Source organism: Crotalus tigris, unplaced genomic scaffold, assembly GCF_016545835.1.
Source record: "Crotalus tigris isolate CLP2741 ecotype Arizona unplaced genomic scaffold, ASM1654583v1 scf7180000018396.560290, whole genome shotgun sequence".
Lineage (NCBI taxonomy): Eukaryota > Metazoa > Chordata > Lepidosauria > Squamata > Viperidae > Crotalus > Crotalus tigris.
In genome coordinates this window covers 187,479-202,482 of record NW_024096980.1, presented here as the reverse complement: position 1 = coordinate 202,482, position 15,004 = coordinate 187,479, and the positions used below count along the sequence as shown (strand labels likewise).

General features: G+C 44.3%; 1 protein-coding gene across 4 annotated transcripts in view; it reads left to right on the top strand.

Annotated features, from left to right (window-relative positions):
• The window catches only part of PTEN (phosphatase and tensin homolog), a 105,616-nt gene that overhangs the window by 15,531 nt on the left and 75,081 nt on the right, over positions 1-15,004 (top strand). For 2 of the 4 annotated variants that reach the window (XM_039352000.1, XM_039351999.1), the window contains exon 2: positions 10,352-10,436. The exons of the other annotated variants lie outside the window; for them this stretch is intronic. In XM_039352000.1, the coding sequence (XP_039207934.1) occupies positions 10,375-10,436 (62 nt within the window). In that variant the 5' untranslated portion in view covers positions 10,352-10,374. The remainder of the gene's footprint in view (positions 1-10,351; positions 10,437-15,004) is intronic. 4 annotated transcript variants of the gene reach the window in all.

Here is a 15,004-nt window from a genome sequence, read left to right as displayed (position 1 = left end):
GATGTTGGTCTGCTGCGGATCTGAGGAACAACATCAACTGGCTAGAGCTCAGGGCGATCCATCTAGCCCTGCGACACTTCAGACACAGAATCAAGGGCTGCCATGTCCTAGTCCTTACAGACAACGTGGCAGCCAAGGCACATATCAACTGTCAAGGGGGCATCAGGTCCAAGGCCCTCATGACAGAGGGAGGGCTCCTGTTCGCCTGGGTAGAGTCCAGCCTGGAGTCGCTAAGGGCGGAACACATATCGGGGGTCAACAACCAACAAGCGGACTTCCTGAGTCGTGCCACAGTGGACCTTTCGGAGTGGGGGCTACACCCGGACCTGTTCCTAAACATCTCCCGCAGGTTCGGTCAGCCGATCCTCGACCTGTTCGCATCGTCGGACAATGCTCAGCTCCCCAGATTCTACTCCCGCTACTCCAATCCAGGGGCGGAGGGGACGGACGCATCTATGATTCCACTTGGAAAATATTTTGCCTTTGGTGTAGGGGGTGACAGATTGACATTTCCAAATTAACCATCCCTCAAATAGTTGACTACCTTCTGGATGGACTAGACAGAGGCCTCACCCCAGCGACTATTCGGAGGCAAGTGGCGGCCTTGTCCACTCTTCTAATGTGTGCGGATTCAGTCCCCTTAGCTCACCATCCCAGGGTTCGCGCCTTCATCAAGGGTGCGTGTAACACCAGACCCTCAGTGGTACACAGATACCCATCTTGGGAATTACCGAGAGTACTTCGCGCCCTTGTAGGACCGCCCTTCGAACCACTGGTGACCATCTCCTTACGAAACCTGTCCCTAAAGGTGGCGTTCCTGATAGCCATCACATCGGCTAGGCGAATTTCTGAGCTGGCCGCACTGTCGGTCAGGAATGACCTATGCACCTTCCACAGTGATAGGGTGGTTTTTAGGCTAGATCCCTCTTTCATCCCAAAGGTGAACTCTCTTTTTCACAGGGCACAAGAGATTGTTCTCCCAAACTTTTGCCCAAACCCAACACATGACCAGGACCGGCAGTGGCACACATTGGATGTCCGCAGGGCATTGCGACGTTACATAAAACGTACAGAACCTTTCTGCAAATCAGAGGCCCTCTTTGTGTCCTTCCGACCGGGCACCCTGGGAGGGAAAGTTTCCGCCGGTACCATTGGAAGATGGATCCGGACCTGTATCGCTGAGGCGTACCAAGCCTTGTCTCTGCCACCTCCAAGTCATCTCACTGCCCATTCCACTTGAAGTGCGGCAACCTCGGCGGCATGGGCTACTCAGGTGTCAATAGAGGAAATTTGTAGGGCTGCGACATGGTCCTTGCCTTCCCCGTTTGTGCGCCACTACAAGATCGATCAATTTGCTTCGGCTGACGCCTCCTTTGGTAGGAGGGTCCTCCAGCAAGTGATCTCCAAGGACACTCTTCCGGCCTTATCTGTATCCCACCCATCGGGACAGTGAGGCTTTGGTATGTCCCATTGGTGGATTATCCATCTCCTGTACTGGAGAAGGGGCGTTGGTCTTACCTGAATGCCTTTTCTCAGTACGGAGATGGAGAATCCACCCCCACCCTAGGGTCAATTAGGCCATTTTTTTTTAGGGAACTGAGAGCCAATACTTCGCCAACCTTCAGCCACTTCGCCCTCGTTAAGAATGGGTCCCAAGAGGGGGCGTGTCAATTTGGCTACTTGGTCTCAAGAGCAGGTAGACAGAGAAAACCCATTGGTGGATTCTCCATCTCCGTACTGAGAAAAGGCATTCAGGTAAGACCAATGCCCCTTCTCATCCAAGAGTCTCCAGCTCTTGGATGAGCTGATTAAGCTTCTAGGATGAGAAGTGAAATGTCTTCAAAGAAATATAAGAAAATCCAGTTGCCTGGTGAAAAAGCATCTTCGAGGACTATGTTGTTTTAGATCAAGTAACATTGTTTTTCAGGGTTTTTTTGTGAGTTAGACAGCCATAACAAATCCTATAAATAATCCAATAAATGCTAATAGTAAACAATTAAAAAATATTTTAGCTTTTTGTTTTGCTTATTTCCTTTTCTCTTTTTTCCATTCAAACATTCTGTGTTTGAATATTTTAGGATCTTCAATTTTGCATGAGTTGTCACATATGAGTGCTAACTCTGTTTGAATCTTTAGTGAACTTATTAAATCTGCTTTGATTTAAACATACTTCACCTTTTTTGTTTTTGCCTGGCTAACATGACCTATGATGTTTTCTCACTGTTTTAATTGTTTTTTTAAAATCAGTTTATGTCATTTAACGTTCTTGGTTAATCAATGCAAGTTTACTTAGCTGGATTTCAGATATTTGATTGGGGTTTTTTTTTCATCTATTACTAGACTTTTTGTGTTGCTAGCCAGAAATCTAGATTTGTAGCACTGTTTCTTTTGGTTATTTACTGTCCCCTTGAAAGAAAATAGCAATGGGCAATTAAGAGAATTTTGTTTATTTATAATTAAATTTATCTATTTTTTTGTGTTTATACCTAACATTTAAAGGTAAGGATGGATGTTACAATTTTGTGTTAGAGCAAGCCTTCTATAACCTTTCTTTTTATTAATAATACAAAATAATTTAAGAAAAAAACCCATTCTTGTTTTTCCCCCAGTTTCCATGGTTTTTTAGGGAATCAGTAATCCAGTGCTGGCCTTAGGAAACAATAAAAATATACTATATATACATGGTCTGATTGGGCTATTTCCTCCGTTCAGAAAGGAGACAGAAGCAGAAAAACCATGGCTGAAGAAAATCTGCTTTTCTCCAGCACCGCAGATGGAGAATCCACCAATGGGTTAGCTCTGTCTTCCTGCCCATTAGACCAAGTCAGCCAAACTTTCCACGCCTGTCCTGGGCTAAGCCACAAGCCACATCCAGTCTTGACTTGGTCTCCAGCCCAAACAGATGGGACAAGTTTGGCTCCCAGTCTAAGGCAGGTAGTAGAGCTTAATTACATTGGTAGATTCTGGTCTCTTCGACATCCACAGCCATTTCAACAGCGCTGGGATCAGCGCTGCATGAAATAGTCTATTGGAGGCTCAGGGGTGGTTTTTCCCCCCAAATCTCTAGGGCTATTGCTGAGGCTTCAGCTCCCTCCCAAGCGAAAGCCCTGTTCAGCTGTTCAGCGCTGGGATCAGCGCTGCAGCCAAAGTCTATCCAGATCTCCCAGGGGGTGGAAATTCCTCCCTCGTTTCCTTCATTGAATTGAGGAACTGGCTGGGCTCCCTGTCCCGTCGGGTCGGCGGCCGCTGTTCTTTCAGTTTTTTTGCTGGCTTTCCTTTCGTTCTTCTGAGCAGCCGCTGCGCTCCTTGCTGAATCAGGCGGTTGACTCATTGCCACACCACCGAAGTTTTGCTGGTTTTCCTCTTTGTCCTTCAAGCGGCCGCTGCGCTCCTCGCTGAGTTGGGCGGTCGCCTCGTTGCTGCGCCAGATCACTCTAGTTGCCATTTTGGGCGCCGGGTCGTGCCACGGCAGCAGAAGGCACTTCCGTTGGGTTTCTTTTTCCCGCCGATTAGAGAGGAAGCCTTCCTTGGCGCGCCAATTGCGAGTGACTATCATCTTTCGCGCCGAATTGTTCCGGTCACCATTTTGGCTGCCGGGACAAACGCGGCAGTCAAGCAAGCCGAGCAATTCCTGGTTGAGCCTCCCGAGAAACGAAGATCCCCAGGATCAGTCTCTTTTCCTTCTGAGGGAAGGGAGGGCGGCGTGGCTGCGGAGGCCATTGCCAGCAGTTCCCATTTCAGACTACCGCCCCCCTTCCTCTTCACAACCAGTCGCCCCGGCCTGCTATCTTTTTGGCCCACGCTGTCAGGCTCGGTCCATTGGGACAATAATTCACAAAATTATAATTCATACAATTCATAATAAAACTATAATTCCTAAACTTATAATTCATAAAATTACATTTCATAAAATTCATAATTCACAAAACACAATTCATTACTCAATTCTTCAGAAGCTTCTATTCCCAACACTTTCTGGTGCAACTCATTGTCCTGGCCACCTTTTAGCGTTATCAGGAGATCTACAAGCAAGCAGGTTTGCCGCAGCTGTAGACAAGAATGGACCCCAAAGGGGGACAAGCCGTCTGCTTCTTCTACCGGTCGGGTGGTCAGGAGAGCAGGACGACAAAATTCCCTGCTCCATCTGCTCAGCCAACTGATCCCCTGCCAGAGCTCCCTCTCAGCACCTCTGAGATAGCTCACCTCAGGATGGAGGACTCCACAGTGTCTCAACCTAAGAACACCGCCTTCCCATCCACTAGCCGCAAAAGGCAGAAATCCTCCAAGCAGGAGGTGGCAGGCAGGATCAAAGCCAAGACCATTTCTGGAAGGAAGCCTTCCAAGTTGACGGAGAAACAGGCTAGCAGAAGGCACTAGTCTTTGGAGAAAGAATTCTCCAAAGCACAGAAGCAGGCCAGGGCAAAGGCAGAGCAAACAGAGGACGCACTCTTCGATCTCCCTTTGGGGCCCTCCTCTTCTACCCAAGGGGTCTGGTTCCCGGAGGGGAATCTCCCTTCTTCTGGGGTGGATCAAGTTCAAGCGATCCACCAACCATCATTGTCACTGTGGGCCCACATTTAATTCCAGAGGCTACCTTTATCCCCATAGCGGCAGGGCTCAAGGGGGCTGAGCCCGAGGGCTCCCCCTCTGAGGATCGTCTCCAAACCCTGATCGCTCAGGTGGTTGACAAGGCGCTTGCTGCCAGGTCCTACCACAGGCCCAGACTTGAATCTGTGGCTTCCATACCAACTTTCTTTCAGCCGGGTGCACCTGAGTACTAGGGTCCCTCCTCTCCATCCCGGTCCTATCATAGCAGGGCCTTATCTCCTACGGAGGACGACCAACCTGTCATGTCTTGGTGGAAGGAGGAAGTCCCTCCCCCAGACCCTTCCCCATTTGGAGTGCTATTCAACCCGTCCCTTTTCCTGCCACTGCTCCGCAGAGCCAGTTCCATGGCCAACATAGGTCCTGATCAGATCCTGTAGCCAGACCCACCGCCCAGCTCAAATTCGAACCCGGCGTTCTTCGAGCTGGTCGTGACTCAGCACCACGTCCCTTACCCGGCACTCTTTTGGAATGTGATCCGGAAGCAGTGGGTATCACCTGGCACCTTTCCCCCTCTGGGGGGGAATGGACAGGAAACTGTTCAGCGCAGCGCCAGACCTGGCAGAGGATCTCGAGGTGCCAACGGTGGATGAACCGTTTGATCCCCTCTTGTCCTCGTCTATAGTGTCGGATATGGCAGAGGTGCTAAAGGCCGAGGAGAGGAGATGGGAATTGGCATTCTGCAGAACTCACCAGGCGGCGGTGTGGGTGGTAAGAGCTGCCACTTGTGCATCCTTTTTTGTTAGGACCTCCTTACTTTGACTTTGCCAACTACAAACCAGGCTTCCCCTGGAGGAGGTACGTACTCAACAAGACCTGAGCAAGCTTGTTGCAGCATCAGAGTATGTCTCAGATGCCATGCTACATGCGGCCAGGTTCTCATCTAGGACCATAGCATCCAACGTCTCAGCACGTAGGATGCTATAGCTCAGACACTGGCAAGCTGACCCAAAGTCCAAATGGCGTCTAGCTACGGACCCTTATCAGGGTGGTCAGCTGTTTGGAGAGGCCCTGGCTCCTTATTTGATTGAAAATAAGGACAAGCGGAAGGTGTTGGCCCACCTCAACAGACGGGCCGACAGGCGTGCTAACCCATACGCCCACAGGTAGTACTTTCGGCCAGGAACGGGCGTGGGCTCTCAGCCCCCCCACCCCCTCATGGCCAGACAGGATCGTCCATCAGACAGGACCGGCCCCAGACCCAGACAACAATTCCAGAGCAAGCGGCCCTTTCGAGGGGGGGTCACCCCTATAGAAGATCCAAGTGACTCTCGAGCTGCTCCCCCCATAGGTGGCAGGCTGGCACTCTTCGCCCACCAGTGGGAAGCCACCACCATAGACTCCTGGGTCCGTCAGACCATTCAATACAATCTTTCCCTGGAATTTGTGTCTAGTCCCCCAGGGCGCTTCACTCCTTGCCCCAATCAATGAACGCTATCAAAAGCGGCCTCATGCGAGCGGCCATTCGTCATCTCTTGGAGACAAAGACCATAGAATCGATGCCGGGCGGTCAACAGGGGCAGGGATTTTACTCCATCCTCTTCGTAGTTCCCAAAGCCTCGGGAGGATGGAGGGCGATTCTAGACCTCAAAGGTCTAAATTACCATATCGCATATCGAAAATTCAAGATGCATCTCCATCTTCCCCGACCACCGGCAGTTACTCAGGTTCTGCTATGTGGGCCATCACTACCAATACAGGGCTCTTCCATTCAGCTTCTCATCAGCTCCAAGGGTGTTCACCAAAGTCCTGGCAGTGTTGGCTGCACACCTCCGAATGGTACCGGTGTGTCTAGTGATATCTGGACGACATTCTCATTCAGTTATCCTCCCTTCAAGCCGCCCGGTCAGACCTGACGTTGATAGAGACCTTCAGGAGCATAGGTTTTCAGTGAACTTTCAGAAAAGTCAAGACTGTTCCCTCCACCCGACTCTTACACCTGGGCGCCGTCATAGACACACTCAGCTGCCAGGTATACCTGTCACAGGAATGTCGGGACAGCACCCGGACTCGGGCCCTGAGAGTACGCAGGGAACGCATAGTACCATTGGTCCTGTTTTCCCAGCTCCTGTGAAAGATGGTCTCGTGCATTGCGATAGTGCCTTGGGCCAGACTGCATTCCAGGAACCTCCAATGGTTCCTCCTCCCTTTCCAAAGGTTGGGCACCAGCTCCTCCAACCAACGGGTAAGGGTTCCCCCTCAGATCCTGCGGTCCCTGAGGTGGTGGTACTCGCCAGCAGTAGCCAGAGGGTCATACTTCAAGGAACCCGCCTGGCTCAGACTTACGACAGACGCCAGTCTGTTTGGCTGGGGAACACACCTGCAGTCTCAATTGGCTCAGGGACAATGGTCCCAAGCAGACCTAAAACACAATATTAATTGGTTGGAGCTCAGAGCTATACACCTGGCCCTCCGCCACTTCCGCAACAGGGTGGCGAGACAACATGTACTAGTCCTCACGGACAACGTGGCGGCAAAGGCTCATGTGAACCGGCAGGGGGGTACCTGATCCAGGTCCCTGATGACCGAGGCCCAGGCATTGGGCTCCTGGGCAGAGACCAACCTGTCCTCCCTCAAGGCCGAACACATCTCGGGGGAGGCAAACTGACAAGCGGACTTTCTAAGCAGGTCGACCGTGGATCATTCCGAATGGCATCTGCACCCGGGCCTCTTTGGGGAAATAGCGCAGAGGTTCGGACAACCAGTCGTAGACTTGTTCGCTTCTCTGGTAAATTCTCAATCCCGAGGTTCTTCTCCCGGTTCCCATCTCCGGGAGCAGAGGGAGCAGATGCTCTTCAATGCCCATGGCAGGGGGGGGCTCTGCTTTATGTGTTTCCTCCCTTCTCCCTCTGATTCCGGCGACCATCCGCAAGATGTTGCAGGAACGGATGGAGGTTATACTCGTGGCCCCGTATTGGCCATGAAGGCCGTGGTTCACTGACCTAGTGAATCTCTCCAGATCTTCCCCATGGAGGATTCCTCTGGGCCGCGTGTCTCTCAGCCAGGGAGTTCTACAACACCCAGAACCCCAGTGGCTGCAGTTAGCTGCCTGGCACTTGAGCGCCAGATCTTGAGCCGGGGAATCATACTCGACACAAGTGATTTCCATGATTCAGGCCTCCCGTTGGCTGGCGACACCCTCCACCGCAGCACCCTCCCGGGCTTGACATCGCATCTATGACTCCACATGGAGGAATTTTTGCAATTGATGTGAGAGGCGGCTACTAGATGTTTTGGACTTGACAATCCCGAGCATCCTGGAATACTTGCTCGAGGGCCTCGACGGATTTAGCACCTAATACCATTCACAGGCAGGTTGCGGCTCTGTCCACCTTACTTACCTGCGCCAATTCAGCCCCTTTGGCCCAGCATCCCAGGATACACTCCTTTCTCAAGGGCGCCACCAACACAAAACCTCCCGTGGTACAGAGGTATCCTTCCTGGGAATTGCCACGGGTCCTATGGGCCCTCACCAAATCGCTGTTTGAGTCTATCAGAACTTGTACTCTGAGGTCTTTGTCTCTCAAGGTCACCTTCCTGGTCGCTATCACATCAGCCAGGCGCATCTCTGAGCTCGTGGCACTGTTGGTCAGGGAGGACCTCTGCACCTTTCACCAAAACCGGGGGGTTCTTCAATTGGACCCTACATTCATTCCTAAGGTTAACACCCTTTTTCATAGGGCTCAAGAAATCGTTTTGCTGGATTTTTGCCCTAATCTGTCCCATGCCTTGGAACGGCAGTGGCACACACTGGACATTCGCAGGTCATTACGCTACTATATCAAGCAAACGGCACCCTTTCACAAGTCTCAAGCCCTCTTCGTTTCCTTTCACCATGCCTCTAGCGGGCAGAGGATGTCCGCCTCAACCATAGCAAGGCTTGCATTGTGGAGGTGTACCGGTCATTTTCCCTGCCAGTGCCACATGTCACGGCACATTTTACTCGCAGTGCTGCAACCTCCACGGCATGGGCCACACAGGCCTCTATTGAAGAGATTTGCAGGGCGGCGACATGGTCTTCACCTTCTCCATTTGTACGGCATTATAAGATAGACCGATTTGCATCTGCGGATGCTTCTTTTGGAAGGAGGGTCCCTCAACAGGTAGCTACTGGGGACGTGGCTCCAGCCTTCTCTTGTTTTTCCCCCATTGGGACAGTGAGGCTTTGGTATGTCCCATTGGTGGATTCTCCATCCCTGGTCCTGGAGAAGGGGCGTTGTCTTACCTGAATGCCTTTTCTCAGCACGGAGATGGAGAATCCACTCCCACCCTTAAGGTCAGTTAGGCCATATTAGGGGTCTGGGAGCCAACACGTCAGACTGTCGTCAGCTGATTTCACCCTTGTCAAGACTGGGTGTGGCTTAGCCCAGGACAGGCGTGGCAAGTTTGGCTGACTTGGTCTAATGGGCAGGAAGATAGAGCTAACCCATTGGTGGATTCTTTATCTCCGTGCTGAGAAAAGGCGTTCAGGTAAGACAACGCCCCTTCTGCTCATATTTAAATTATATAAATTTAGCAAGGTAAAAAGGTTTAGTGAGAAAAAATCCTATTAAGAGAAAAGATTCATTCTTCTGTCCATGCTGTGTTTCTTTTATTTTACTGGGAGTCAGTGGTGTTTTGCTAAATGAAGAAAATGATGATAGGGAGAATACTTGCTGTTTCATATTTCCACCTCCTGCCTGTTGTCCTACCTTTACAATAATTATGGCATCTTCTTGTTATGGTAGGTCTGTTTGTCAAATATAGTATATTGTAATACAGACATTCCTCTACTTACAACGTTAGATTCTGACAGGCTGTTTTGTTATTAGTCTTCCAGTACTACTTTGTGCTTTGTGACTTGTGGGGGTTGCTGGCTATTCAATGGTTAGTTGAGCATAGTTATTATCTCTAGTGATGTACATGGTTGTAAACTTCTTTCCTAAGTTTAGAGATAGGTTATACCTGTGTATTCATAATGCAGTCATGATACAGTAATACTGTTTGACCTTAAGTACATATATTTAAAATAAGCACTAATATACATCCTGAAGGCAATGGTTTTATTAGATTCTTTGGAAATGATTTTTTAAAATTCTGTATCACGTTGCTCGAAGAGAAGTTATGTGGGAAGACAGTTTTTGTTCAATGTACTACTTACTTAATCACTGAACAACTGTTTGAAGGTACAACAGGTCCCTAAAAGTTACGTATGATCTGTCATCAAAGTTACGACTGTCACCCACCCACCCCCTACCTCTGTGGTTATATGATTGCATTTCAGGTGCTTGGCAGCTGGCTTGCATTTATGACCAGTTGTAGTATCCCGTGGTTTCGGGCAAAAACTGCCCATTAGTGGGAATGAATTTGCTTAGTCATCATGTGGTTTGCTTCACAACTGTATGGTTTGTTTCATGATTGTGGTGAAAATATATTACAGATAGTTGTAAAATCAAGTCATGGTGACCCACTTAATGACTGCAACAACTTATGACTAAAATCCTGGATTCAATTGTGGTTGTTTATTGAGGGCTGACTGTAGTAGTCACTTTAGGTGCTGTTGCTTTTAAGTTGGACAGTTAATTAAATGACAAACCAGTTTTAGGGAAGCACTGCTTTGTGATTAAAAATGCTTGGTTTAGGATTAGGGTGTAGCTGAGCAATTTTTAAAAATTCAATTTATATAATTAAATATTTGAAGTATTTACTACAATTATTCTGCAATTTTGTAAAATTTGTAAATATTTCCTTTAACATGAATATTCAGATATTTATCCAAATATCATTGCAATGGGTTTTCCGGCAGAACGACTTGAAGGCGTGTACAGAAACAATATTGACGACGTTGTGAGGTAAGAATGTATTCTCAATGTGTATGTCAATGACAAGCTTAATATTTTGTGGTTTGTCAATATGTTTACAATTTTGGATATGAATGAATGAATGAATCTAATGCTGTCAGTATATAAGAATTGATTAGAGAATAAAAGTATTTTGAAAATTTGGATTCTGTTCTGTGAAAACATTCAGTGGAGGTAAGAAAGCACTAAACTTTGAATTTAATCTCATCATCATCATTTTAGCCATTGTCTATCCACAGCATGAAAGTCTCTTCCATTTCCTTCAGAAAGTTTGGAAATTGTGCTGTATTTTCTATCTAAAAAGCCTATATATTATTTTAGATTCTGTGTTTTGTTTGTGTGTGTGTGTTTGTGTGTGTGTGTGAGAGAGAGAGAGAGGGGGGGGAGGGAGGGAGAGAGAGAGGGGTAATATATAAAAATATCCCCCCCCTCAACATTGTCCCCTCTCAATAATTGCATCACTACCTCATCCATTGAAGTCCTTAATCCTGATGGGAATGCCCTTTCAGCTATCAAAGTTAGCTTCTTCCTGCCCTGTCAACTGAAACGTAAAAGCATAATAACCGCAAGTCAGAAAAGTGGTAAATGAATTTCGTTGCTTCAAATAATATTACTCTCTCTTATGAATTTGTTAAGTGTAACAAATCTCAGTCCCATTTTAATTTTCCACTATCTGTGAATCTATTCCTTCAATGCCTGGCCACAGATATAGGAAATAAATTGTAATTTTTTTTTCCTTTTTCCTTTATTATTGATGTTTTTTTGGTTCAGTTTGTTTTAAGTATTAAATATAAATTATTTTTAAATGGAGCTTAGAAAACTTTCATTTCATTGTGAGAACTGAAACTTGTACAAAACAATTTGATGTTTAAAAGTAAAAGTATTTTATAATACCAGAAGGGTTACTTAATTTTATTATCATACAAGCTTTATCATTCCACTTCATCAGTTGGAGTACATATGTATGGTGCAGGGTGGTAAAAATAGGATTATTATAAAAACATAGAAATAAAATGCCATTGATAATGGCAATAAATAAGTAGTTCTATGAATTAATCTGCCCAAAAATAAAAAAAACCTTTTGTTCCCTCAGACCTAGCATCTTCTTTACTGCATATGATTTATAGGCCTGAGTAGATTTATATAAACACAGTTCTTTATATCACACTTATAATTTGGAGGAGGGGATTCTTGAAGCACATATTTAATTTAGGGTTATGTAAAGCTTTCAGAGACGTGCTTTGTGAAATGAAATCCCCCTCATAATATTAAGTCTGTCATGTCCTCTAGAAAGCACAACACAATTGCTTTATAGCTTTTCCAGATGCCTTTACCTATAGGCAATACTTTCCCCTCAAATGGGTCATGCCTAAATATGCATTCAGCTGGGACATGACAAAGCTGTTTTTATGGTATATGTGTCTACCAACAAGGATTCTTAATCTTGCATCACATATTTTCAGTTCTAACCTGGAGAATAAACATGACCTCAAGGAAAAATAGCCTCTACATTGGCAATTCAGATGGCTTTTTAAATATTACACAGGTCAATCTCTTACCATGGTTAGCCTGGCTAGTGTTCATACTGCTTACTTTTCTAGTAAAACTAATATCACAATGCCATTCCATTTGTCTTATTTTAGCTATCTTTAAGAAGAAGCTGTGATAAAGTAATTTATCTTTCTGTTCAGATCAGAAGTTTTTGCTTTCTTTATTACATTCTGGAAAAATGTTCTGTGTGTCCACTAAGGGTTGACAGTGACTTAATACATGTAATCATCAATTGATATTTAATAAACAGAACATAGATTTAAAAAAGAAAAAAAATTCCAAAGGAAAAAATAAAAATATTGTAATTACAAGACAAATTTCATTCATATTAGATGGATAACAACATTCCTTATACTGCATATAATATACATACATTATACATCAGATGCTTATTTTGAAACAGGAAGTCTTGGAATCTTGCTATCTGATTTTTGAAGGTCTAACAGTTTATAATTGATTTAAATTTGAAAATAAAAGTTTCACTGTGACTAGTTCCACTCAATATTAGTGGTATAATAATAGTGATAAAATATTTTTGTACAAGAAAACTCAATCTGCTCTTTCATGTACAGAATTAATACTATTTCTGGTAGGAAATGTTAAGAATTTTGGTATTTTATTTGTATCCATTTATTAGAAATCTTGGTGATAACAGAAATTTAAAAAAGGATAAAACAATTCTTTAAAAAGCAAAAGTGAAGAATAGGGTACCTTTCTTCCAAAGACCTGATTCATCTGATTAATTGAAAAATAGCTAGAGTAAACAAAAGAATTTTGAAATAAGTACTCTTATTTTAGAGCTATTAAACAATGGTTACATTTGTGGTTTTGACTTACCAGCTTTCTGTTGATTCATTTTCACATCCAGAAACGTGACAGTCAAGCTTATTAGACTATGAAGAGGGTAGTAAAAGGGTGGCAAAAGAACAAGAATCAGTTATAATTCTGTGCAAATATATTTAGTGGATAGATCAAATCTGGACATATTTCACTTACATGAACTACATTTCAGCAAATAATGGATATTTGAAAAAAAAAGATTCAATATATATTATTACTTCAGATTATATCTACTGATTAGTTTAATTTGTATATACCCAAAGTGAGTAAAACATTATTATGCTGATGCAATTTTTAACTAAGTTAGACTTTAAAAGTAATCTGTTTGACAATAATAATAACAACAACTTTATTGTCACTTTGAATGTACATCAATCGGCATACATCAGAATGAAATTTCGTTGCATACAACTCTCAAAGGGTCACCACCTCCAATATACATTCCTTGTTCATGGCCAGCTCAAATTTCAGAATGTCCATTTTAGTCTCTAGGGAGCGAATGATGGCAAATAGGACAGATAGAAATGGAGCTCCATGTGATTAGCACGACAACCTCTCCTCCTTTCCTTTTTCTGATCCTATTTCTTCCACCTTTTCCTTAAAGGGGCCTCGCTCCTTTTCGCTCCTGGAACACGCTGCCACCACCACCAACTTCTCCAAAAGCCTCTCTCTCTTCCTCTGGGCCTGCTGACAGCCTCATCCAGTTCCTTTAATCCATGAGCCCCGGGGCCTCTCTGCCTCCTTTGGAAACAGCCCTGATTTGCAGTAGAATCCATCGCTGGGCCAGCAGTCAGATCTTGCTGCCAGCAGAACAATTTCAGACAGCGCAAACGACTGTTAGTCTCACCAACAGTTCCGAAACAGCCAAAAAATTGCCATACCAGCAAAGATTGTCAATCATATGTTACCTTAGTCCCACCATGTTGCTCAAACACATTAAAACTTTCCTGATCATGTGGCCTATATCCCTCCAAAAACTTTTCACCTTTGAGAACCAATACAGCTACAGCTGACCCAGGCGCCGCCATCTTAGAATAAAAATTAAAATAAATAATTAAATACAAATCTAAAATCTCCTACAATTCAGCTTGCTATTACTACAATATATTTGTTAAAAACATGCTTTTTTAAAAAAATCATGGTAAACTTGTTATGATAGCAAATTGTTGAGAAAAAAAGTACTGGAAAAGTATTAATTATCATATATCGGGGGTTCTCAACCAGGGGTGCGAGACGATATTCCAGGGGATGCAAAATCTTGGGCTTTCAAAATTATAGTGCATAATTTGTTGCTGTTATTTCAAACTTTTGTAAGGGGTGTGAGAATATATCAGAAGAGTTCTAGGGGTGTGGGGCATAGAAAAGGTTGGGAGATGCTGTCATATATAATAGTATAGCAATATTTTGGACAAGGAGATCTAGAATTTGAGGAATGGTATTCTGATTCTTTATCTCAAGATAAAATTAGTAAAATAATTATGCAATTCTATATAAAAACTGCATTATTTATGTACTAAAACTATTTATGACTCTAAAATTGAAACTTGATAATAGGACAAAGAATTTGGGTGTACTTCAGTACACTGCTATAAGAATACATTTGTATAAAATTTTTCCCTGGGATTTATGGGTGAAATAATTATAATAATTTATGAGCTGATATGTGTAACAAGTATCTCTGTCCAATTTTGCAGTAACACTAAACAATTGATTCTGTCTCAAGTGTGCAGTAGCAATGTACTCATGCATAGAGCTTAATCAATTCATCCAAATAGTTAAATATCATGAACGTCACAATTAAATAGCTACCTTAATACTAACAATGTTGATTGAATTACTTCTAAGAAAACAAGAATCATAAATAAATTTGAAATCCTGAATTGATGATTTACCATAGCATACAGATTTTGTCAGGGATCTAAGATAGAATTCAGCAAAAGCTTCCCAGACAGTCTACTCAACAAAACTAAATAGGAATCTTTATTGCATACCAACATGAAACCAATATAAACAGTTGATTTTCTCTACCATCATTAGCATATAGTCTTTTCTTATCCTAACTACAGCTTAAATCTGGTGTTTCTTTGTCCTGTCCTCCTCATACTTTACGGATTTTTTTTCCTTGGACTTTTCAGTTTTGAAACTGTTGGTTATTTAGATAATTGACA